Source organism: Rhipicephalus microplus, chromosome 6 (genome assembly GCF_043290135.1).
Source record: "Rhipicephalus microplus isolate Deutch F79 chromosome 6, USDA_Rmic, whole genome shotgun sequence".
Lineage (NCBI taxonomy): Eukaryota > Metazoa > Arthropoda > Arachnida > Ixodida > Ixodidae > Rhipicephalus > Rhipicephalus microplus.
Genome location: NC_134705.1, coordinates 140,138,774 through 140,164,618, shown reverse-complemented (window position 1 = coordinate 140,164,618; position 25,845 = coordinate 140,138,774). Strand labels below are relative to the sequence as shown.

General features: G+C 45.3%; 1 protein-coding gene across 3 annotated transcripts in view; it reads right to left on the bottom strand.

The window, feature by feature from the left end:
- Positions 1–24,665: 24,665 nt before the first annotated feature.
- LOC142765567 (uncharacterized) overlaps positions 24,666–25,845 on the bottom strand; it is a 41,751-nt gene continuing 40,571 nt past the window's right edge. For all 3 annotated transcript variants that reach the window (XM_075866738.1, XM_075866740.1, XM_075866737.1), the window contains one exon: positions 24,666–25,036. In XM_075866738.1, coding sequence (XP_075722853.1) covers positions 24,963–25,036 — 74 coding nt within the window. In that variant the 3' untranslated portion in view covers positions 24,666–24,962. The remainder of the gene's footprint in view (positions 25,037–25,845) is intronic.

The following is a 25,845-nucleotide window of genomic DNA, read 5'->3' as shown; positions in this document are numbered from 1 at the left end:
CATAGCAACTTAAAATGGCGTATCGGGACTGCGCAATACTTCTTGTAAATAATGAAACCTTAGCGAAGGAATCTCTGCGCTAACAAGCATCCGACGAGGGTGTCCACTAAGCCCTCCACTTTTTGCAATATATACCTTCAGCCCTTTTGCTTGACTGTTACCAAGAACAAAAATATTAAAAGGTTCACACTACAAATGATCGAAGTGAAGGTACTTGTGTGCGTGGACGACATAGTCGAATTCTGTGAAAATCGAGAAAGTGTCCAGGAATTTGTTCGAGCCGCAAAAGCACACTGCAATTAAGCAGTCAGGATCTGAAATAAACTGGGAATAAACCATCGGTATATTGCATGGAAACTGAGATCTAATGCCGGCTCACTGCTCTTCAGCCCGGCGGATGAAGACACCTGTAAAGTATTCAGGAGTGCCGTTGCAGCACTATAAAGACAGCACAGATTCTCGGCTAGAGGAAACCGAAAAAAAAGCCAATGCACAAATCAATGCAATATGATATAGGCAGGACACCGCACCGTCTTGCAGCGGCAAACTATTGCTCATACCATATTTACAAGTTTGTTTATTTTTTTCTTCGCTGCGCGTAAGCACGATATCATTATTTCTCTCTGAACAACATTTGAATGCGCCAACGCGAAATTCAATACTGCTTTGTTTCACTCATTGCAGAATATACTGCCAGCAAAAATGCTCCGCAGACACTTAAGCATGTTATAATAAAACGCAATTTATTAGAGCAAGGAATCTCGCACGTGAATTCTAGTTCGATCCCTTCGTCTTTAAACACGCTTATAATGTGTTTACATTTTTTTCAGCGCGCGACTTGTCCATAAAAGTTTTAAACATTCTGTAGTTGTAACACTTCTGTGCAGTCTTGTATCAACGACCCAATCAAACCGCGATGGTAATAAAAACCACAGCACTTTATAGGTTGTCCTTCGTTGAATAACTATTAATGCAGTGTTCCAGCTCAGATCCCTCACGATAGCATGTTTTGACCACATGTATCGGTATGCAACAACTCGCATGCTGCTCATCCTCTACATCCATCCAGTGAGACATACACTGACTGCGTTATTCATTTCGCATTTCATGCGTAGATATAAATGCAGGTGCGTTCGGACCCTATTCAACAAGCGGCGGCATGTTTCTTTCGTATTGTGCTCTCACGGCGCCAACGAGCAGCAGGCGGAGGACGGGCCGGTTCTCTCGACGTACCAACTTTTCCCATCGTGCTCCGCGCCCCCGCGGGGCAATGTGGGATTGCTTGAAAAATGTCTAGCAGCCAACGCGTCAATCTTAAATTGATAAGCGGCATCACGCTATCTCAAACTTGATTTCATACCTGCGTTCTAACGGCGCTCCTTCAACAGATACAACGGGCATTATGTTGCAATCCGAAAGGTGCTGCAAAGTGTTGTTTAGTGCTCTACCTGATGACCATAGTGACGAATGCAAAGGCAATTTTGTTTCTCTCTTAAGCCCATTGACAGAATATGATTGCGCATTCATTAGCCCCGTTACGTTGGAAGAAATGAAGTAGCCCATTCATCAACCAGCTTGTCAAAATCCCCTGGCCCTGATGGGATTCCTGCTGATTTTTACAAATCCTATAAAATGACTCAAAGTTCCATTTTGCTGGATATAATTAGGAAAAGTTACGACATCAAGACTATCATGTGGTCCCTTCGCAAAAGTCATAGTCTTCTCATTCCGAAAAGTTCTGAAAAAGAATAGCTTCGTCCTGTTGAAGGCTATACTAGGCCAATAGTATTGTCAAACGCTGACTACATTTTTTCGCTAAAGTATTATCAAATCGATTACAGTTGGTGATGCCAATACTAATTGTTCCTTAACATACGAGGAATTATGGGTCACTCCATACAAACAAACAAACACATACATCGCTCGAACACTTCTTCAGTATTGCTAGAGTCATCAAGGACCGCTTGCTATGCTGAAAGTAGACCTTGCCAAAGCTTTTAAGCAAACCAATCATTCCTTTCTCTTTTTCCATCTGGAGCACTCTAATGTAGGCTCTGTTGTGTTGGAAGGTGCTACACTTTGTTAAAATGACTGTTCAGCGCAGCTAATAGGCCTCTTCCTAGTCCGAACAGCACTTCAAGTGGAGGTTGCCGAAATCAAAACTGGTAACTGTTGGACTCCAGGTCAATTTGGGATGGCTTCTTATAGGTCCTATATATATAAATGTAAAATCGAAGGCCTAATATCACATCGGCATGTATAATGATAACCAAACATTCTGATCATAATAACAATCTTCCTACATGGATTGACTTAGAATTGCACAAGCATTTGGATTATCGACTATTCTAATAGGGTGGGAAAACGAAAAATATCTATCAAGAGTCTTGGACCTATTATTTCCAATTGAACTTTCCCAATAAAGTTCAGGGTCCCAAGTGGTTTTAGCCGATTCCATTGGGGGCCAATTGATATGGTCAATTCAACCAAGTGACTTTTTCTTACTGTGTCGGTCTACCAAGAAGGGCAAATGGGCTAGCGTTCCAATTGAACGCTTGAGGGCACCCCCCCTGACACCTATTAGATAATGGGTCACACCAACTGGAGCCAGTTAAGGCCAATTACATTTCCCAATTAGTAATAACTTTTTTACAGGGGGAAACTGGGGAAAATCTCCTGGGCTGTTGCACGGAAGGTGGCCTTCAACGCCATGCCATTTTGCAAATGCGCGCTGGACGAAAGCGCCGACAAGGTACCTTTGTGTGCCCCTAAAATGTTGCAGAAACAGCGACGACTATTGGCCGAGCCAAACCAAATAAACAAAACAAAACAGGCAAGTGAAAAAGCACCAAGATGTCTGTTTTTGCTACAGCATTCAAAATGCTTTTCATCAATAAGCTGTGGTAAGTGATGCAGGTATCCAGAATGAACGTGCAAAGGCTGCACAAAGTGTTCGCGGTATTTATATTAGGCTCAGATTGGAAAAGGTGCAGCCGGACCAATTTGTTCAGGCGCGGAAGGACGAGGGCCTATAGGCTTAGCACACCTTTTTGTAAAACAGTTGGTAAATCAATTCTTGTTCTTCCGAGATGTCAGTGATCCTTTTCTCCGTACAGTACGCCAACTCAGGTTGGGAAACACTTTACCACATTTCGTTGTCAATACAGATAATGGTATGCCAGGGAAATTGCGTGGCTAACTCAAGGAAGTGTTAAATAGTGTACGTTTCCTGCTGTTTCGTTTCACTATTGATTACTTATCAAGAGTGAGAACAAAAGAACTGTACAAAGATGTATGTGACGTGGTTTTTGCAATGCCATTGTAGAGTTTAATATACAGCGGAATACCGGGACAAAGTGTACTGAAGCGAGTGAAATACATGCAGGTACCTACAGGGGTGAAACCACCAGAACACTATCAGTACATACATTCACAGAACGAGGCTGTTAAACACCATAGAGATCACTGATCACAGTGCTTGATATGCAAGAAGCCTGAAACAATAGATCATGTTTTTCTACACTGTTGGGAAGGGATATATTTTTGGGACGCTTTAAAAAAACATAAAAGAAGAAGTTTCCACTGGATTCACGCGGGATCAGGTATCTGGCGATACAGAATGACGATGGAATTCCATTTTACCTCGCGATGTTGACTGACTTCCACTGTATATGGCGTGCACGAATGGCTGGATACCACTACAACCCGGGTGCTAAGCCAGCAAGAATATATTTCAGGCAAAATCATGTTTGCTTTCATTTAGATGGCAAAAATACAGGAGTGCGTGCCAGAATGGCTGCCGAGTTAGAACGTCTGGCAGCCTTGAAGGAATTTTAGGTAGACAATACCAGTCCAAGTGGAACTGATCGCATTTTTTTTGTGTGTAAAAAGTATATTTATATATTTTGTAACATGTGCTTGTGTACATTGTCTCAGATCATCAACAAAAAAGTAACAGTGGCTGAGAGTTTACGCCTTCGTTTCATAGCTGGGAGGTCGGTGGTTCGAATCCAGCTCCATATTTGAACTTATACATAGTTACAGTCCTTAAAATAATTTTTTCTCAAAATTTCTTCCCGCTCCACCTGATGGTGATTTGCCGACTCACCTGGGTTCGCATATCGTCATGTCGTCGCCAGGTGGACCACGACAGGGTTTCAATACAAAACTTTATCGGGAAAAAGGCCAAGTGTGAGATTTGAACCTCCGACCTCCTGCTTTAAAATGAACACTTCACCTCTCACCTACTGCTACATTCTGCCAGTAAAGCTATAAAGTTAGGCTTAACCTTCACCTTGTAGATCTTTCGAATCTGATAACCACATATGACCTTCAATAAAACGCATCGATTTACCCATCTATGTGGCGTTTCTTTTCAATTTTATTGAAGGTTATTCGTCGTTGTCAGTTTCAAAAGATGTTAAAGGCAAAGGCGCAAAGTAACTTTATAGCTTGTGTGCCAGTGTGTGAAAGTGGCTGAGAGACAACGTCTTCGTTGCATAACCGGGAAGTCAGTGGTTCGAATCCAGCTGTCATGTACGGTTCTATTTATATTTTGTAAAAGTCTTTATTATGTTATTTTTCTCAAGTATCGTCACGCCGCGCTCCACCTGGTGGCAACTTGGCAACTCACGTGGGCTCCCATTTCACCAAGTCGCCACCAGGTGCACTGCGACAGCTTCAAAACTTAAAATTTTATTGATAAAAAAGCCGACAGTGAGATTCGAACCACCGACCTTCCAGCTTTAAAACAAACACTTGACCTCTCAGCTACTGCTACGTGCTGACAGCGGAGCTATAAAGTTAGGCTGAACCTTCGCCTTATAGATCTTTGGAAACTGATAACCACACATGGCCTTCAATAACACGCATCAATTAACCCATAAAAGTGGCCTTTCTTTTCAATTTTATGGAATGTTAGAAGGGCAAGAGTGGGGGCTAGTTGGTTGAACATTGTTGAGACTCACACCGCGCTGGAATTAAACACACAAATAAAAGACACACTGAAGCACAGGTAGGACACACACGAGCGCGAACTAACAACTGTTTATTCGATGGAAATGTGACACACACATATATAGGTTGAAAGGAGAGAAAAAGAAGAAAAAGAAAGAGCGTGAACATGCGCACTGCCCACCAAGATAAAGCGCCCATCAGTGCTAATCAAATCCAGCCTTGTCAACTATCTAAAATGTCTACGTAAAAAAGTATATTCATTGTTTGACAAATGAATAGATGGCACACTAACACATTTGTCCTCACCAAACCTGCGCATCATGAAAGCTTCAATGATTTCTCTTTCCCTTTTGTCTTCTGATCTGGATAAAACAATGGTCTTTTCAAAGTTCGGCTTACAATGACACTTCATGCAATGGGTAGCTAAGTTACTGGGGTGACTGATTTGCTTGCAGTTATAATCATGCTCGCGTAAACGTGAGTTAAGGCACCTACCAGTTTGCCCAACGTACCAATTTCCGCAAGGCAAAGGAGTACCATATACAACATTTGTTTCACATGGAACAAATTTGTTAACATGCCTAACCGAACATATGTGGTTGTTCCCTTGGTTGCCGCTGTTTACTTGGTGACAAAGCGAAATTAATTTGTGAGGTGCCGTAAAGGTCATGGGTATGCCATGCCTACTTGCAATTTTTTTCAGTCCATGCGAAATGCCGTGAACGTAAGGCATAACAATAGGCCTCTCCTCTGGCTTCTCTTTTATTCCTACGTTCGTGTTGTGCGTGCTGCCGATGGTTTTTAAAAGCCTCTCGGCCAAGGCTGTGATTAAGGCATCAGGGTAATCACTGTCCCTAAGTCTATCAATCTGCTTCATCAAACTACGTGCAACCATGTGGTCACACGACTTTTGGCAGCTGTTTAACATGCACGCATATGCAACACTTCTTTTCACAAGCTTGGAGTGACCCGAGCTGTAGCTTAACAAACTTTTATCACCTCTAACGTCATATTCCCAGCACATGTGTCCCTCACCTTGCGAAATCATGATGTCTAAAAACTTTATGCCAGAACTTGTGGGCAACTCGTAAGTGAAATCAAGACCACGAAATGTTGTTTTAAACATCGCGACAAAAACTTCGGGTTTTATGTTGGCACATTTCGACCTAGGGAAACATAATAAAAAATCATCAACGTAGCGGAAACATGCCACAACGCCGTACCCTTGCAATCGGGGTTGCAATTCACGATCTCCTTTCGCCATGTACAAATTCGATAAGATCGGCGCCAAGCACGAGCCGATGCAGATACCGTCGTTCTGAACAAAAATGGATCCATTGAATTCCACGTACAATGACTGAAGGTAAAGGCGCAGCAAATCCAAAAAACTACGAACACTAATCCCACACTCGTTTTGAAATCTAACAACCCCGTAAGTGTCAATGCCTTCCTGCACCGTAGTAATGGCCTCAGTTTGTGGGATGTTGTAGTACATGTCCTTGACGTCTATAGATATGCACGTCACTGATTGTCCCTTCTTTAGGAATTCAATAATACCGTTTGAGTTGCTCACCCCAAAAGGGTCTTCCACTGCGATGAGTTCCAACATTCCTTTGAGAAATCTAGCTAAAATGTGCTGCCAAGTACCTTTATCTTCCACGATCATCCGGAAGGGATTGTCTTGCTTGTGCGTTTTGGTAGTGAAGAAGGGTCTCAATGCGGTCCCGTTGCAACCCTTAAGGTCCTTTTCCAGCTTCTGTAGTCCCAGTCGCCTACACAAGCTAACGGCTTTTTTGTGAACATTCTGCAACGATGCGCCATCGAGATCCACTATTGAGAAGTTCTTTTCAACCGCTTCTCTAGCCTTAACCAGGTGTCGGTCTACCGCCATAACTACAAACCTTCCCGTCTTGTCCGACAATTGTAGCGTCAAATTTTGGTCTTTTAAAAATTTTACCACGTTTTTCACATTCTCGCCTCTCGGTCTGCGCAAAGGGTGTTTGTTGACACACTTGATGCCCTCTACAATGCAAGCATTCTTCACATCTTCTGGAACCCTGCGTGCCACGTCGTGAACGAAGCTCAAAAGTTTTGAAGGTTTGCAACAAGGTTGTATCGCAAATTTTGGACCTTTGTCAAGAATGGACCGTACCTCTTGTGGTAGCTCTACATCAGAAACGTTGATGTGCCCTGTCGATGCGACACTGGGTGACTTCCTCCTATTCCTGGGAAGCGACGCGAAGTGTGTGTCCTACCTGTGCTTCAGTGTGTCTTTTATTTGTGTGTTTAATTCCAGCGCGGTGTGAGTCTCAATTATGGAATGTTATTCGTGGTTATCAGTTTCAGAAGATCAAAAAGGCGAAGATTCAGAGTAACACTGTAGCTTCATTGCCAGTAGGTGACAGTGGCTGAGAGGCTACGTCTTTGTTTCATAACTGGGAGGTCAATTGTTCGAATCCAGCAGTCGTGAACATATGAATTTATATTTTGTGAAAGTCCTTACTATATTTCTCAAGTGGTGTTGCGCTAAACTTGGTGGTGGCTTGGCGACTCACCTGGGTTCTCATTTAACCACGTCGCCCTCAGGTGGAGCGCGACAGAGCTTCAGAAGACTAAACTTTATTAGTAAAAAAGCCGACAGCGAGATTCGAACCACCAACCTCCCGGCTTGAAAACAAACACTGAACTTCTCGCCTACTGCTACATGCTGCCAGCGGAGCTATAAAGTTAGGCTGAACTTTTGCCTTGTAGATCTTTCGGAACTAATAACCACATATTGTAACGGGTGCAAGAGAAGAAAAGTCAAAAACTAGTTTATTATGGGCGAACTTGTGGCCTGAAAATTATGTGCGAAAAGATGGAAGAGCCCGCTAGAGCGTTCCAAAACAAAAACTGTTCATCTGCCAACGCACCTTCTTCTTCTTCGCCGCTCCAACTCACACTGACTCGTGCCCGTGAACAAGAGGCATGAGTCGTGCAGCCCCAAGCAAGAGTGCGGACAAGACTGTGGACGCTGATTCTTCATAATGTCGGATATTGTAAACAGTCTCTGTGGCATTAGTCCCTCTTTGAAATACGCATCGTCCCGATGCGCGATGGAGGGAGGCAAACAGAGAAAGGGGGCGTTTTCATTCCCTCTCATAATAGGGCTTCATACGAACGACGTGCACGACTTCTGCGCTGTTTTGCCGCTTTGAACAGATTTTCCATCGGCGATGACTTCGTAGTTGAGGTCACTAATTCATCGGAGAACCTTATAGGGGCCAAAGTATCGACAAAGAACATTTTCTGATAGGCCTCGGCGTCGGAGTGGTGTCCATATTGACACTCGCTTGCCTAGGTAGTACTGAACTTTTCTGCGGCGCAGGTTGTAGAGGCTTGCGTCCTTGTTTTGCTGTTGATGTATTCGATGTCGTGCAAACTGGCGCGCTTCTTCAGCCCTTTGCAGAAAGTCAGGTTCAGATGGCTCGTAATTGTCGTTGTCTACTGGCAACATGGCATCGAGTGTCGTAGTGACAGTGCTACCTTAGACCAGCTGAAATGGTGTGACGCGGATGGTCTCCTGCACTGCCGTATTGTAGGCAAAAGTTGCGTATGGCAAGATTTCGTCCAACAATTTATGCTCAATGTCAACGTACATCGACAGCATGTCAGCGATGGTGCGGTTCAGGCGTTCTGTCAACCCGTTGGTTTGGGGATGGTATGCAGTGGTCTTCCTATGGCTGGTGTTAGTCATTGTCATTAAGGACTGCATCAAATCAGCCTTGAACGCTGCTTTTCGATCGGTAATCACGTCGAGTGAGGCTCCATGGCGAAGAACAATATTCTGAACGAAAAACTTCGCGACTTCCGTTGCCATTCCTCTCTCAAGGCAGCCAGTTTCAGCGTATCGTGTCAAATAGTCAGTCGCAACTATTATCCAGCTTTTTCCTGATGCCGACATTGGAAACGGTCCGAGGAGGTCTATTCCAACCTGTTGTAATGGAGACGCAGGTTGCTCTACAGGCTTGAGAAGGCCGGCCGTCTTGAGGGGTGGTGTTTTTCGCCTTTGACACTCGCGACATGGCTTGACGTAATGCTTTACGGACGCTAGCAACTTGGGTCAGTAGTATTTCTGATGAATTTTGGCGAAAGTTCGACTCGCGCCCAAGTGACCCGCAGACCGTTCATCATGACAGGCTTCTAAGACTTCATGCTTCATGGCTGATGGTACAACGAGTAAGAACTTCTCCTTGTTGTGTTCAAAATTCCTCTTGTAAAGTACATTATCTCACAGGCAGAATGAGGATAACCCTCTCTTAAATACGCGAGGAACTTGTTCGTCATGCCCTTCGAGATACTTTATAAATGGGAGCTGTTCCATGTCAGCCCGTTGATGTTCGGCGATTTTTGAGGTTTTCATCACAAAAAGGAGTGGGAAGTCCTCTTCTTCTGAAAGTCGAGTGAACTGGTGAACGTGATAAGCAGTCAGCATCATCCTGCTTTCTGCCAGACCTATATACGACCGTAATGTCATACTCTTGGAGCCTGAGACTCCATCTCGCAAGCCGTCCCGATGGGTCTTTTAAGCTCGCCAGCCAATAAAGTGAGTGGTGATCGCTGACGGCACGGAACGGCCTGCCATAGAGGTATGGCCTGAAATTGCTGGTTGCACATATGACTGCCAAGCACTCTTTTTTGGTTGCAGAGTAGTTTCTTTCCGCTTTTATGAGGGTGCGGCTAGCATATGCTATCACTTTCTCTTCTCTATTTTGCCATTGCACCAGAACCACACCTAGGCCAAGATTGCTGGAATCTGTATGAATTACCGTATCTGCGGTTTCGTCAAAGTGGGCCAGGATAGGTGGAGCTTGCAAACATTTCTTTAGTTCGTTGAACGCACTGTCTTGTTCAGTGCACCAAATAAATGGCACGTCCTGTTTTGTGAGTCTTGTTAGAGGTTCGGCAATTTTCGCGAAATTTTTCACAAACCACCTATAATAAGCACATAAACCCAAAAATCGGAGTACCTCCTTCTTGTCTTTTGGCTTGGAAAACAGCCCCACGGCCACAGTCTTCTCCGGGTCCGGGCCAACACCTTGAGTGCTGATTGCATGATCAAAGAAACGAAGCTTCTCGAATCCAAACTGGCATTTTTCCGGTTTAATCGTCAAGTCAGCTGACTGGATAGCCTGAAGTACGGAACGTAGTTGCTCTACATGCTGTTCAAACGTTGCTGAAAACACCACAACGTCGTCCAGGTAGACTAAGCACGACTGCCGTTTGAGGCCTGAAAGGACGCTGTCCATCATGCGCTGGAATGTTGCAGGCGCTTAACAGAGGCCGAATGGGAGTGCTTTAAACTCATATAGACCATCCGGGGTTACGAAAGCAGTCTTTTCACGGTCCCTTTCGTCCACTTCAATTTGCCAATAACCGTTTTTTAAATCCAATGAAGAGAAATACCTTGCGTGGCGTGGCCGATCCAACGTATCATCAATACGCGGCAAAGGATACACATCCCGCTTAGTGACGCTGTTCAGCTTTCTGTAATCAACGCAGAATCTCAGCATGTTGTCCTTTTTCCTCACAAGGACTACAGGCGACGCCCATGGACTATTAAATGGCTGTATGTCATCATCCTCTAGTATCTCTTTCACTTGGCTCGTTATGATCTCCCGTTCCTTCGGCGATACTCTGTACGGATTTCGGTGTACCGGCCTTGTAGCTTCATCTGTTATAATTCTGTGTTTAACAACCTGGGTCTGCCGCACTTTTGACGAGGCAGAGAAACATCCAGTGAAGTCTCTTAGGAGGTCTTGAATGATTTTCTTCTCGGCTGGGGATAGATTTTGGCTGATTGCAACTCTTGCCACGACATCGGGCGCAGGTTCCGAAGTAGGTGGCCCTGACACCAGACCACATAAGTCCGTCACTGTTTGAAAACCGTGCAGAAAGGCGATAGCAGTGTCCTTTGCAACGTGCTGAATTTCGTTTCCGAAGTTCGTGAGCAATACATCAGCACATCCACCACGTAATTGAATAATGCCTCGAGCTACACAAATGCCTTTCTTGAGAAGTAGTTTGATGTTTGCATCCGCTATACCTTCAGAATCAACGAATGTTTCATTTCTTACACCGACTATTACGCTGCATCGTGGCGGCCTGTAACATCACAATCTATAACACGTAATGCAGTGTATTCTGGCTCATTTGTGCCTATGGCCAGTTTGGTCGAAAAAGAGACACTAGAATTCTGCAAGTCGATTATAGCTCCGTTTGCTAGCAGAAAATTCATTCCGAATGTTAAATCTTTAGAGCATTCCGGAAGTACGACAAAGTCAGCAACGTAAGTAGCGCCTTGAATTCCGATTCGTGCGGTACATCTTCCCACAAGTGTGATGAGATGACCCCCAGCCGTGCGTATCTGGGGTCCACTCAGAGGTGTCAGGACTTTCTTTAAATCCTCTGCGGCAGCGTAACTGACAACCGAATAAACAGCACCTGTGTCAACTAAAACGGTAAATTCACACCCGTCTACGGTAACGCGTAAGTCTGAAGAAATTTTGTCTTTACCTAACTTAGTTGTAGTGTTCCGCTCGTCGTTGCTGCACTGGGACCTTGACGGAGGATCTTCAGCTGGCCGTACACCAGCGGCCTTTCCTCCATAGGTCGCTGGCTTCAGTTTTCCTGATGGGGACTGCTTGAACGACGGTGTGTTGAGGTTGAAGGTGGAGAAGGTGAACTAAATCATTGAGGGCTTGGCGATCGATAGCGAACAGGCGCTGGTGGTCTAGGCTGATGCTGGAAACCGGCAGTTGAAAACAGATGGCCAGACAAGTTTTATTCAATTTCAACGGGTCTTTCGCCAGTTCAGCGGCATGGCGCGTTCGGAGAAAACCCACGGAGACCAACTCGTCGATATGGGCACATTCTGTACAGGTGTGCAGCTTCGCCGCAGTGAAAACAGAGAGGCGTCCTGTCGGGTGTGCGCCACGCGTCGCTTTTTGGTGGCCTCGAATTAGCTGGATAGTTTGAGCCACGCGAAGCAGGTCGGTAGCCACTGGGAGCTGCAAACGAAGCAGTATGCACGGCAGGCTGGCGTACGGCATCGGCGTAAGTCGGTACGGGGCGTTTCTGCAATTGCTGTTCAAGTCGAACAGGTTGCGCCTCGGGTTCGGCTTGAAGAATGGCGTGGCGAACTTCATCTCTGATCATGGTAGTCAGAGACGAAACTGGCGTTGCGACTTGTCGGGGCAGCAGCTTCTGGAGCTCTTTCTTCACAATGGATCGCACCATTTTCCTCAATGCTTCGCTGCTGCTTCCCAGGTTTGCTGAGATGACATTCAAAGGAACACTACTCATGTCATGATTGTAGTGACGGGAGCGCTGCTGCAATGACCGCTCAATGGGGGTGGCTTCGTTGCGGAATTCAGCAACGGTACGAGGTGGGCTGCGTACCAAATCAGCAAATAACTCCTGTTTGACACCTCGCATCAAGTGACGCAGCTTTTTCTCTTCGTTCATGTTCGGGTCAGCATGTTTAAAAAGGCGGAGCTTGTCCTCAATATACATGCCAACGCTTACGTTCGTGCGCCGGTTTCTGGACTGTAGAGCGTTCTCCGCCTTCTCCCGACGATCAGTGCTGCCATATGTAGCTCCTATTTGTCGTCGGAATTCTTCCCATGTCGGTATGAACGCTTCGTGGTTTTCATACCACGTCCTCGCTGCATCCTCCAATGCGAAGTACACGCGACGCAGTTTCCTTGCTTCATCCCAGCCGTTGGTTTTCGCAACCCGCTCGAGGTGTTCTAACCAATCCTCCACATCCTCGAACGTGTCGCCGTGGAAGGGCTCAGGCAAGCATGGTGGGGACAGAATAAGTTCCAATGATGTCACCTGGTAAGCCATCGTTCCGTTGTCTGTGGACGCTGCTTGTGTTGCTGGAGCACTGGGGAGGAGTGCGAATTCAGGCGTTTCTCCTCGGAGGTGGCGGCTTGAACGCTGGTGTACCGGAGCCAGTTCGCCAGGTTCCAATCGTTGAGGATCGGGGCTTCGCTCTCTTGCGCCAAGGGGGCTTCCAATCATACCCAGCACCGTCCACCAGAATGTAACGGGTGCAAGAGAGGAAAAGTCAAAAACTAGTTTATTATGGGTGAACTTGTGCCCTGAAAACTATGTGCGAAAAGATGGAAGAGTCCGCTAGAGCGTTCCAAAACAAAAACTGTCTTGTCTTGTTTCCTAGGAAATCTTGGCTCATACTGTTTATCTGCCAACGCACCTTCTTCTTCTTCGCCGCTCCGACTCACACTGACTCGTGCCTGTGAACAAGAGGCATGATTCGTGCGGCCCCAAGCAAGAGTGCGGACAAGACTGAGGACGTTGATTCTTCATTATGTCGGATATTGTAAACAGTCTCTTTGGCAATATGACCTTCAATAAAACGCATTGATTTACCCATTTATGTGGCGTTTCTTTTCATTTTTATTGACAGTAATTCGTGGTTATCAGATCCAGAAGAACTAAAAGGCGAAATCTCAGAGTAACACTTTAGCTTGATTGCCAGTATGTGACAGTGGCTGAGAGGCTACGTCTTCGTATGATGACCGGGACATGGGTGGTTCAAATTGAGCTGTCATGGACATTTGAACTTTTATCTCGTAGGAGTCCTTAAAATATTATTTTTCTCGAGTTTTGTCACGCTTCACATGGTGGCAACTTGGCGACTCACTTGGGTTCTCATTTTTTATATTCACCACCAGGTGTTGCGCGACAGATCTTCAAAACATAAAACTTCTTTAGTAATAGGCCGACAATGAGATTCGAACCACTGACCTCCCGGTATTAGAAACGAACACCTGACCCCTCAGCTACTGTCACATGCTGACAGTTAAGCTGCAATGTTAGGCTGTACCTTCGCCTTGCAGATCTTTCGAAAGCCACACCTACGTATCATAATCGTCAGCATCATCATCATCATCATCATCATCATCATCAGTGTAACTACGCCCACTGCAGGAAAAAATCTTCTCTCATGATCTGCCAATCAACCCGGTCTTGTGCTTGCCGTTGCCACGTTAAATCCGCGCACTTTTTAATATCATCGGCCCCTAACTTTCTGTCTCCCCTTTGTTCGTTTGCCTTCTATGGCAATACAGTCAGTTACCCTTAATGACCTGTGGTTATTCTGCTTACGTGTGTGTCCAGCTCATGTCCATTTGTTTTTCTTGATTTCAATTATGATATTTTTAACACTGGGTTGTTCTCTTCTCTCTTCAGATTACACTTATCTTAACTCCTAAAGGCTAAGTTTTGTAGGGTCCTCTCATTTTTCCTTACTGACTCTCTTCATTGGGCTCTGCGTGCATGCTTGCTTTCTTGTTTTCTCACAGGCAGTTCGCAGGTTTTCTAACTAATTAGCAGAGTGTGTGGATCAAGCCTCCACTTCATAACAGGCGTCAGACCGCAATGTACATCACGGGCTTCGGGACTTCATCCTGTTTGAAACTTCTTGTTGCAGAACTGCTGACGCGTATGCGCAGCACTCGGCCCTTTCCTGTCTCTCATTGTTTCCTGGTTTGCCGCAGTGCACGTTCACAGAAGCCGTCCTCTATATCACCATGATGAAATAACTGTGCAAAACGTATCAGTGTCCATACTCACCACAGATAGTACAGCGAAATTTTTTTGAGTGCTTCCAGTCAACAGCTTTTATTTGATAGCCTCAGCTCGTGTTTTTCGAACTATTTTTTAAAATCCTACTAGATGTTATGGCATTAAGTATAGGTTGTTAGTAATGAAACCTTGTCTAGGCTACTAAATAAACCATGCAAAAGAATGGCAAATTGGGCGAGTTGGTAAAGATCTATCATGTTACTGCGCAAAAACGAGCAGAAACAACAAATAATAGAAGGCAGAAACAGGCGCAGACTATCAACTGAAGCTTTATTGCAAGAACAAGGCAACATGAAGGATAGCGTAAAAAGTAAGGGAGGACAAAGTTAAAGGGAAAAAAAGCAAGAGGAACCCATTCCAACAATAAAACCCGGGCTACATCAACCGTAGCACGCCCGTAATACAAGACAGAGGTAACTTAGCTCTTTTCCATGTCAAGCGACCGAGAGAACACTGACGCAAGGCTCGGATTACTTCCGAATGCGCACAGCCTCAATTAGTCCACGCAGTTTGAATATTTTAACGGAATAATGCAGAAGTGTCCCTAAGTAGCGATGCACAGCCACATCTTACAGTGGCCTTTCAGATAATTATAATGTTGCCTAAGTCTATCGTTCAGACAACGTCTAGTTTGGCCCACGTACACACGATTTTAAGACAGTGGAACTGAGTGAGCAACACTGGTGATACCCCGTGGCAAAGTAGACACGTCGGTCTTCGCAGATCAATTGGATAACTTGTCCCTAGAATAAAATAATACTTAGACGTCATATCATGATGCAATCTTTTTTTTAAGTGGAGGGTGAGCCAAGCACATTTAGAAAAATAGCAAATTTATTGCGCTGCACTTTCTCTGCCATGTGGCATCCATAACTGGCACCTTTTTTTTAATTTTCCTAACCAGCATCCTGCACCTTTTAACATAACATCCCGTGGGAAGCCTCCTTCTTTCAGTTTTCCCTTTAATCGGCCGAAAAAACTGGTTTCAAGTAAATGAGTGCAGGGTTTCTGATGCGCAGATCTGAAACAACAGAGAGTAATGGGATCACTTTTTATTAGTTTTGGTATCGCCCGATTCGTACTTCCCGCCACAATGGTCTAGAAGCTAAGGCACTCGGCTGTTGACCTGCAGGTTACGGGATAGGATCACGGCTAAGGCGGCTGCATTTTCAATGAAGCCGAAATCGCTCGAGGCCCATGTAGGTAGATTTAGGTGCACGTTAAAGAACACCAAGGGGCCGAACTTTCTGGAGCCCTCCAACTACGCTGCCTCTCATAACCTTAGGGTACATTTGGGACGTTTAACCCCAACACTTTAATCCCCAATCAAGGTTACCGACACTTGGTACATTCTACTCGGGTGTATTTCATCACGCAACCTAGACAGTCACAAACACACTTCACCTGGAAGATGAGAAAATCTTGTGCAACGCAAAACATTTATTAGATCAAATTAGGTACAGACTATTAATATCCAGCTCATATTATACAACTACCCCGACAACGGTCATAACTGAGCATCTTGTCCTTCAAGGGCATCTCTCCTGCGTCACGCGAAGCACCGCTGGCCATTCCTCTTCTTGGCTTCAACGCCCCGCAGGTTCTTGTAGTCGTCATTCCACATGCATTTCATCAAGCAACATTGACAGCGAGCAGAGCGATCCATTTTCGTACTGCGCTTCCGCAAAGTCTCACCCTTTTGAATACTTGCGCGCCAAGATGCTATCGTGCACGCGTCGTATAGCAGCACAAAACGACATTGTCCTTCTGCCCTAAACTTGCAAGTGTAAAAGTGTTGTGGCGATCGAACACCGCTGATGAAAATGGCTAGCTTGGCGTGTGTACGCAGACAGCCGACGCGCTCACGATCGGGGTGTACTTTCCGGTCGTGGTCTAAGCAGACAAGAGCCTCGGCATCTTCCTATGTTCCAGCGTTCTCACTGCAAGAGAGCAATCGGAATTGTCTTCTTGGGAACTGTCTGATAACCTCGTTGTCGGGCAAGGTGGTGGCCGGTCCGGGGTTTGCGACACGCGCAGCGTGTAGCGTCTTGATCGACGGTAGTCGTTTGCAGGTGGTGTCCGTTCTCTCTCGCCTTGACATCAACGGCCCATGAAAGCAACAGTGATCCCGCGATGAGTTGGTCGTCTGCGCAGGAGTCTTAAGGATGCCGGGTCTAATGCCTGGTCGTAGAGACCAAAAAGGCACGCCTTTCAGCGAGATTGTCTCTCTCAGTCCACCTTGTCGTAGAGTGCACAGACAAGGAGATAAGCTGCCGTGGACAGTGACGTGCTTGATCTGAGACAGCCAGTCGACAGCGCGAATATCCCTGTACGGTGTCAGAGGCGCGTGCTACAGACCGGCCCTGCATTTATAAAGGAAGCGAAGGAGCTCAAAAAACTGGTCCTTTACCCTAGCCTTGTTCCGTAGCAACTATAACAGTTCTTGCCTTCAGTTGGCAAGTATTACGCCAGACGCTATGGTAGTAAGTCCCCGCACTTAGCTGGTTGGAACCGACGCGGCACTGGGTCATTGGTCGGCAGCATCCAAGGAGCCTGGGACGTTGCGGGAGTCGTCCATCGCGTGCACCCATCTTTGAGTTGCATTATTCAATGCGCGCGATGGAGACAAAAATGAAACTTGCAGGCGGGGAATGGCTCTTGCTTGGCTGCTTGAGCGGAGCGCGAGTATTTCGTAAGACGACGGTTTTGAGCAGCTCTTACAACGTCCTTTGAACTTCTCCTTGCAGCTGGAAGTGTGGACTGAACACGAACGCGGGCTTCGGCAAGCTCCCGTCGTACTGCGACAAGTACAACGCAGTCCCAATAGGCGACAGCGAGTGAATATAAAAACTTCAAGCATTGATCCTTTTGTCGGGACTGCAATAGAAAAGCCCCTTGAGATTTTATAAATGACGTATTGAACAACTGGGGGCCATTTCAAGAAAATGTAAACCGCACAGCCTTTCGCTAGATTTTTTTCAAGTGTGGAAATTTTGACGTTGATGTGCGAGTTCCGTATTATAGAAGCGTATTCAAGCTTAGCCCTGATCCGGTGTTGATAAGCTGAAACCGTTTTTTTCAAGAGCCTCAAACGAGCTTTATATAACGGACCGCAGTGAGGAAATTTATACCTGCAGAGCTATGTGAAGAAGTGGGAAAATGTCAGTTGACGTTGCGGTTTGAAACGCTCTCTTTTATATATCTCCTATTTGGGCTATTTCGAAAGGCTATTCGGCGTCAGGTTTCCTGAAGCATATCGATACCGATCTGCACAATGACTCAAATCTGGATGCCGATTCTCATGTATGGAAATTTCGCTCCACAGTAATTATTCAAGGCAAGGTGACCGCGTCGAGTGCACCACAATAAAAGAAAGCTTAACACCAGGCCAGTCGGTGTAGCTTATTCTCACAAAGAGTTCCTTATTCTAATGGGCGAGAAAATAATTCGAGGACCATTCAAAGGTGTCACGAACAGTCACAATGTCTTCAGAATTCGTTCGACTCGCGCGTCCTTTATAGAATATCTCTTTAGGGGCAGTCATCCATATCTATTATGAATAGCTGCATCACGTTTCTTTTTTTAACGGAGCTGTCCCCCATCACCATGGGCATCAGCTTGTCCTCGTGGTGCACGCGAATGCGTGCCACAAGGCGTTCCATTTCACTTCGCCGTCATCTTGCATATCGACGTACGATCCACCTGCTTTAGGTCATCGATGACTTCAAGCTAGCCATTTACGTAGAGCCCTTACGTCGAGGCCTCCAGAAGACACTTGAAAACCCTGGTGAGCGCCACGAGCCAGCCGTATTCTTTATGCCATCGTTCTGGCCAGGCCTACGTGGAAGACGCCATTCTCCCCCGGCAAGTTTCATTCACCAATTACGTATCCAGTGCCCATGCTGAGATTATCGTCGAGTAATAATTCGCCATGAAGATTAGCAACCATAAAGGAATAATGCTGCCGGATTCTAGGCTTCTGAGATGTTCGCACCTATGTATACGACGCCACATGATTTGTGATGCAGTCGGAGCTCCCTTCCGGCGTGTCGCACAGTGCTTCTGTGAACGACCAGCCTCTACTGTGGCTGCGAGGGCGATGTGTCAGGCAGTTTTGGAAATCGACCAAGATACTGGACGCCGCTCAATTTGTCAACCGTCTCGAGCCGTCGCCGTCGTGCCAAAAGAGGTAAAGAAACTGAACGGAAGACCAACCAGACTGCACGTCCAGGGTACCCGGATTATGCAACGTGGAAGAATGCCAGGGACATTGTATTCTGACTCCACACACACCTCTAAGGAATCAGTGTGTCCAAGCGTACGAAGACTTCCAACAGGCCGTTCCGATCCAAGCCTCTGGTGCAGCAAGGGAGAGCGTCGCTTTCACCTGCTACAACGCGCGCGTCGTGGATTTCGCAACCTGCACGTCTTCGAGACGGCGGAACAGAACGCGAGCCACCAGACATACCCAAAATCCCTCCTCCTTGCCTGGCAACTGTTGTCGGATGAAGCTAAGGTGGCATTTTATACTGGTAATCTGCGGCTGTTCAGGGAGGAGAGAAATGTGGAATGACGCACGTGCACGCTGACAGGCTACAGGCCCGCTCCGCAATGAGTCGGTCACCAGAAGAAGGACGTCCAAGCCATGGGTACTCGTCAGACAAGACGATGACCTCTTGAGGACTTTATCCTGGCTTGCTTCCGATGTCATTGGGAAATTCATTTCTGGACTGTATTGACGTAGTTCAGCGGCGTTCAGTGGTCCAACACGAACCACGACCGGTCGGGACGTTTTACGCATTTATTGTGATGGACGTAGCTATGATTGTGACAGTGCGATTTATCGCTGGCGTTCTTTCGTCATTTCGTAGATGTATTAAATGTATTGTGAGGCGTACAAGTCTTTAATTTTGCCAGCCGCATGCACAATTTTAGGTGTCGCTTACACAAAAGGCCAAGTGCAGTTGTTAATATATAACAATGTACATCTGGCAATCTGTGCCGCGAAGATAAAGAGCAAAGCAAACGCCTACACTTGTAAAGGAGAAAAAAGCGCGGAACCACCACCTTAAAAGGGTTTGAGAAGCTGGTTTAAAGAGCGTGAGCTGCAAAGTGTAAACAAGCCACATTCTTGTGCAACAAAATATAGTTCTGTTTGATGCTGGAATTCAATTGAATGTTAAGAAAACTGCGCTTCTTTGAGAAGTGCTAAGTTGCAGCAATACGCGATACGCAAATCACGACTCGCACGTAGATCATGAGCATGTCTTTGCGTCAGTAAATGTTAATTATTGTGATGATCCCACTTCGATCCGAACTCGGGCCAACCTCGGGCGTGCCACTTGTCCAGGCCTATAAACGGTGAAATTCCAATCAATATCGCCTTAGTCATCTGACTTTAAAGAGAAGGTGTGAGCTATATCTTGTCCCTACTATTCAGATTAGCCACTTGTTCAGCGATGCGTGCTAAGCCTTGTAACAGAAAATCTGAATATGCTTGAAAAAAAAAATGCAAGACAGACACCTACACCTTACTGTCGATACATGAGGACGCAAATATAACGCAAAGACAAGCGTTGGTTTAAAACTTGGCAGCCACACGGCTCACGACGGCGACATTGTAAATAAAAAAAAACTCCCAAGCATTTCCCCGAGGGTGAACATGGTTAAGTGCGAATACACGGGGTGATGCTATGAGGGGTATTTATTAATTCGCACTATTATATTTATTAATCACACTATGGTGCCTTTATGGTGTAATGGTTCCTGGGAATCGCAATTGATCACACGGGGGAGTTTACGTTAACTCACTGGCGAATGCCAACGGATTTTAACTTTACTCCCCCTCACGACCCGCTCTCGACGGGAGACTGAGAGAGAAAGCGGGCGCGAGAGAGAGAGGGGTGCACGCGCAGCTGCAGCAAGTGAGGAGAGCGGAGGAGCGAGCGAAGGGGGAGGGGGTATAAGGCGCGTTACTGACACCGATATCAGCATCGCGTCCGTGGCTTATTCGGTAGAGCGTCGCGCTGCGGCCCGCCAAGTCCTCTTTCTTTTAAAGATAGAGAGAAGACTGCGGACGCCGCCGACGGCGGTGGATGGTTTGGGGTCGCTTACAAAGTGTATTCACACTTAAAACAGTACATTTTTTTTCCGCTAGTTAGATCTCTTCAGGTCACAGATAACTGCAAATAAATAGGTTAATAATAATAAATTCAGTGCACTATGCTGACAGTTTTGGTAGAGCAGATAGAGTTTTTGCCAGATATAGTAATTTTGAATACTTCCAGCCAACAACTCAGCGTCAACCATAACTGTTCAGCCGTTCTTCAACGATGCCATAGGTCGTATTTTATTAGCAGAGGTCACATAACATTAGGCTTGAGGGTCATTCCTGTACCTTTTGTTTTGCGACCTTATGTTGCGTTATTTTTAGTACCTAATACCGGTCCAGATTTGAATAGCGAAGTGTTCATTTTCCTCTTCTGCTCCTTTTTTTCCTCCTCTCATTGCTTACACCAAATCAGGGCATTGACCGAGTAGTACATGAAATTTTTGTAGTATATTACTCGCATAAGTTACTACTAAAAAAGTAATGAATTTAAGTATAAAATATTAGTAATGAACTAATTAAAGAATCAAGAATTCAGCTAGATATTCTTTTATAGATACTGATGAATTTCTCAATGGTAAATAAAACATCTCTGTTACTGTAGCCCAGAGTAAAGGAACCGAAAACGAAGAATAACCTATTCTGATACTTTCAGACCCACAGAATTCGAAGAGGTGGTCTTTTCGTCAATGCCGTGAACCGAGAAGATAGGATGAAGAGGTGCCTCTATTCTTGAGAAACTGTCAATGCAGGGTCTGATAAGCTTTTTCTGAATGTCAGTGTGCGGAAGCTTGCGATTGTGATGTAGGATGTAAGCGAGAAAACCCAAATGATTACACCAAATGCGTCTAAAGAATCGGCTCTTTTATTAGACAACAAACTTTTGTGGCCCGATGCTCAAAATAAATGCATACATTGAAGGTCTCCGGGAACTAGTATATTAAAGAGCTGTAGTAGAAGCATTCCACCTGATGTGTTGAGAAGAAAGTGCACAGAAGTAATGAGTCAGTGATAATTGCAATTACTGTAATTGAACTATTTATATCTTTTGTATATTTACTACTAGGGCCATAAATTCTGCTATAACGATGATCTCTTTTCTCATTGCCTAATTGGCTTTAGGCCAGGCCTATCTACGCAGGATGCTATGAAAATCATTAAGACTCATACTTTAGATAATCATACCAGAGACACAAGGGCAATCCTTGGCTTGGATATAAAAAAAGCATTTGATAATGTCCATCATGATTCTATTTTGGATGCGATCTCTAGTTTCAACCTAGGTTCCTCATTTCATGCGTTTGTCAGATCTTTCCCGAGTGGTTGAAAAACCATACTTAAAGTTGGAGATCTAGAATTGGATGCACAAGTGCTGGGAAATAGGGGCACCCTGCAGGGATCTGTTCTATCACCTTTACTTTTTAACATCGTCATGGCTGGTCTCTCGAGGCAGCTTTCTGGAATTTCAGATGTTGGCCACAATTTATGCCAATGTTATCACCATTTGGTGTAGAGGAGGAAGTTACGGCACTGTAGAGGCTGCCCTGCTAGAGGCCATCGACACAACTGGGAGTTTTCTGGAGGAACCAGGCCTTTCCTGCTCTCCGGAAAAATCTGAGCTTCTTCTTTATAACCCAGTCAGGAAGGGCCGTTGACCGCGAGGCTGGGTGCCGCCCCTAAGGGGAGACATCCACCTTCGTACCAAAAGTGGATGATCAATCCCCAAAGTCGCTTCCATTCGGATCTTAGGTATGATGCTAGAAGCAACGGGCACCAATAACATCACAATTCAAAGGTTGGCAAAAAAGATAGACAGTGTTATTATGCTCATAAGGCCGGTGGCTAATCAAAGGGCAGGACTATCAGAGGACAACTGGGTCAGGCTTATACATGCTTTTCTGCTGTGTCATTTTGCATATGTGGCAGCAATGCATGTTTAGAAGAGACTGGAAAAGAACAAGCTTAATGCAAAGATAAGGAGAGCGGAAAATAAGGCCCTTGGGCTCCTCAGCTACACCCACACTGATCGTGTCCTGCAGTTGGGAATTATGACATAATGCATTGGAAGAAATCGCGGAAGCACGAGGAAGAGCACAGGTAATTGGGCTGTCTGTCTCAAAAGCGGAGGGGATGATTCTCGCAGATATGGGTATTCCACCAGCTCGGATTGAGGCTCTGTACCAAAGGTTGACGAGGAATCAGAAGGAGAACATCATTGTCGCGCCTGCTCCGCGGAACATGCATCCACAACGAAATGTTGGAAGGAGGAGAGCACGTGCTCGGGCCCTTCTCCGCCAAGTAGCGGATCTCGACGGTGTGCCTGTTTCGTAGACGCGGTGCAATATGATGACCAGAGCGACCAATTCAGGGTAGTGGCAATCAACCACAAAGGGGTGACAATTATAGCGGCGTCGGTATGCATCGAAACTGCCTATGCGGCCGTGTAGGTTGCCATTGCCTTGGCTCTGTTAGATTAGCGTCATGAACATATATGTAGCGATTCTAGAGCTGCCATTCGTGCCTTCAGTGTTGGAACTGTGTGCAATAAGGCCAAAAAAATACTCGCTAGGTCTTGGCCTTATGTCCCATCGTACATCGTAGGAGCGGCCCGACGTGTGCTGGGCCTAGGACGCAGGCCTTTGGACTTCCCAATAAAGTTTTACCAAACCATAGAGGAATAAAATCAGGCACTCGTAATAAAGGCCACTCGAGATCAGGGCGAAATATTCCTCTGCCAGCTCTTTCCTCACATTGCGATGCGTCTGTTGCAGTAACCGCATTCTTAGGATTATTTAGGCATTCTTGTAACAGTGCATTTGAAATGCCGCGTAGTAACAATTATGCAAGAATGAATTGATGGGTGGATGGATGAAAAAATTTATTGACGTTCTGAAGGACTCCACCCTCATTTTATAGGGGCAGCTTGAACTCGAACTGAAGGTTCACCAGTTGCTCGCGCATGAACTATGGTCGGGTGGTTGAGACATTTTAGGTGGTATGCGGTTAGGTGCAAGCAATGATTGACAGTTTACATCAACCAAGAAATGGGGAGTACAGCCATGGGTAATTTTAACGCGTGAGCATCAAGAAAAATTGTTTCGCTCTTATAACCTCGAAAAGCCAGGAACCCATGGGCAGACCGTTGACAGGAGAATATCACTACATTATTTTAAATTTTTGCGAACCTTGCAATCTTGAGGGCTCAACCCAAGAAGTGGGGGAAGGGAGTTGACATTGCGGTTGGATGCCTTGACGCCTGCATTTGCACGCATTGGGGACACTGCACTGCAGCAATACTTCACCCTCTTCACCCCCCCATAGTACACCCAGCATTATACAAGATAGGGCACGCCTGTGGTGGCAATGATGAAATCTCATAACACATCGTGGTGCCAAAACGCATATTACAAGAATAGTCCGTGACCCTTGGAAGATAAATATCAAAGGGGACACTTGCAAAGGGTGTCTCCCTTAGCCTAAAATCAAGGAGAGTCATGGTAGGAAGCTACCATGACTCCTTATGAGGAACAAGACAAAAAGCTGGATGCCACTAATGCCACAGAAGCTTAATTGAATAAACATTCCATAAAATTGCATGGCTATTATTATGATATAAAATCTAAAGTTAACTAGTAGAGCGACCCACAAATGGTGAGACATCTTTTTTTCAGCTTTACAAGTTTCGAAGCTCAAGGAGTGCTTTATTATGGTAGGACGACTATGCAAGTCAGTAAAGGTAAATTTCTCAATCTGACGAGCACTGGGATTACGCCGACGTTGCATAAACTTTTATTGCATCATTAACTATGCAAATCAGAAAAGGAGATTTCACTCAAAATAAGGTTGACAGTCACTCAAAGTAAGGTTGACAGATCTTTTAGAAAGGGAGAAGACTTTGGACATATCATCCGCATAGGTGATCTTCAATTTGGACACAGTATGCTGCTTAGTTTTTAAACACTTTATTTACACTCTGTATTGGTATGTCCTTACAGCTAAAGTTCACAGCAAAGTGTTCGTCAGAGGCACTTAAAAGGTAAGGAGGCAGACACAGCATACAATCCAAGCTACCAGATTATATTTTCTTTGGTGCAGAATGCTTGGAGCCCCAATTATGTGCTGCCTCTCACATAAAAGATAAAAAAAAACGACTTGAAAGCAGTGCACTCTGGACATAGGTCAGTTGACCAGGCACAGACGTGGGCAGACAGTCGCAGATTGAAGGCACGGACGTGGAACTTGCTCAGTCCAGAGGCACACACTGAAGTACGCTTTGTGGGACAGGCTTGTCGATTGCCTCCAGGTCCACAAAGTCATCTGTGGAAATCATGGATGAGAATGAGCACATACCAAGAAAATTTTACTCGCAGCTTTGAATCGAGGCTACATTAGAGTTTAGTCATCTCGGGGTGCCATGGTTTATAATGAGGTGTCCTATACAGTCAGCTGCATTATATCTCCTTCAGGCACAATGTCTACCTTTCAGAACAAGACATTTCCATGAAAAAGCAATAAAAACATGATTTGGACTCACTTAACCCTCACCAAAATCGGAGAGATTTCACTTGTCTTCAACACGCACGTATTTTTGAAGAAACTAAGCTTTTCTGAAGACATACTCATCATTGCTGAGTGGCTCAACGTGTTATACTCACAGTTGATACCACTAATAGCAAATGACACATGTACTATTTAAAGTCCGACTACTTCTAAATAAACATATCTTGTTACGTCGCATTTCCATGTACTTACTAAAAAGAATAATTTTATGGTGTGCTTCGCAATATGGTGTGCCTCACAATTAAAGCACAAAAGTTTGACAAGACAACGCATAACAATTCACACCTTGTAGTGACAATGCATGAGGGACAACTTACACCCGCGTTATCGCCACCGTAACCTTTTATTTAGGCATTTCTGCTCATTTAGGAGTTTCTGCGCTGTAACACACAATGTGACACTTTCTATAGTATCACACCCCTATATAATGCCACTGACCTCGTGACCATAGTAATCATGTCATTCTGTTGGAATGTGAATGCATTATTCTGGCTTCAAAGACACAGTTGCAGAGGACCAGATTCTAGTACTAGATGCCTTTGATCTCATGAGATTACAATGAACAG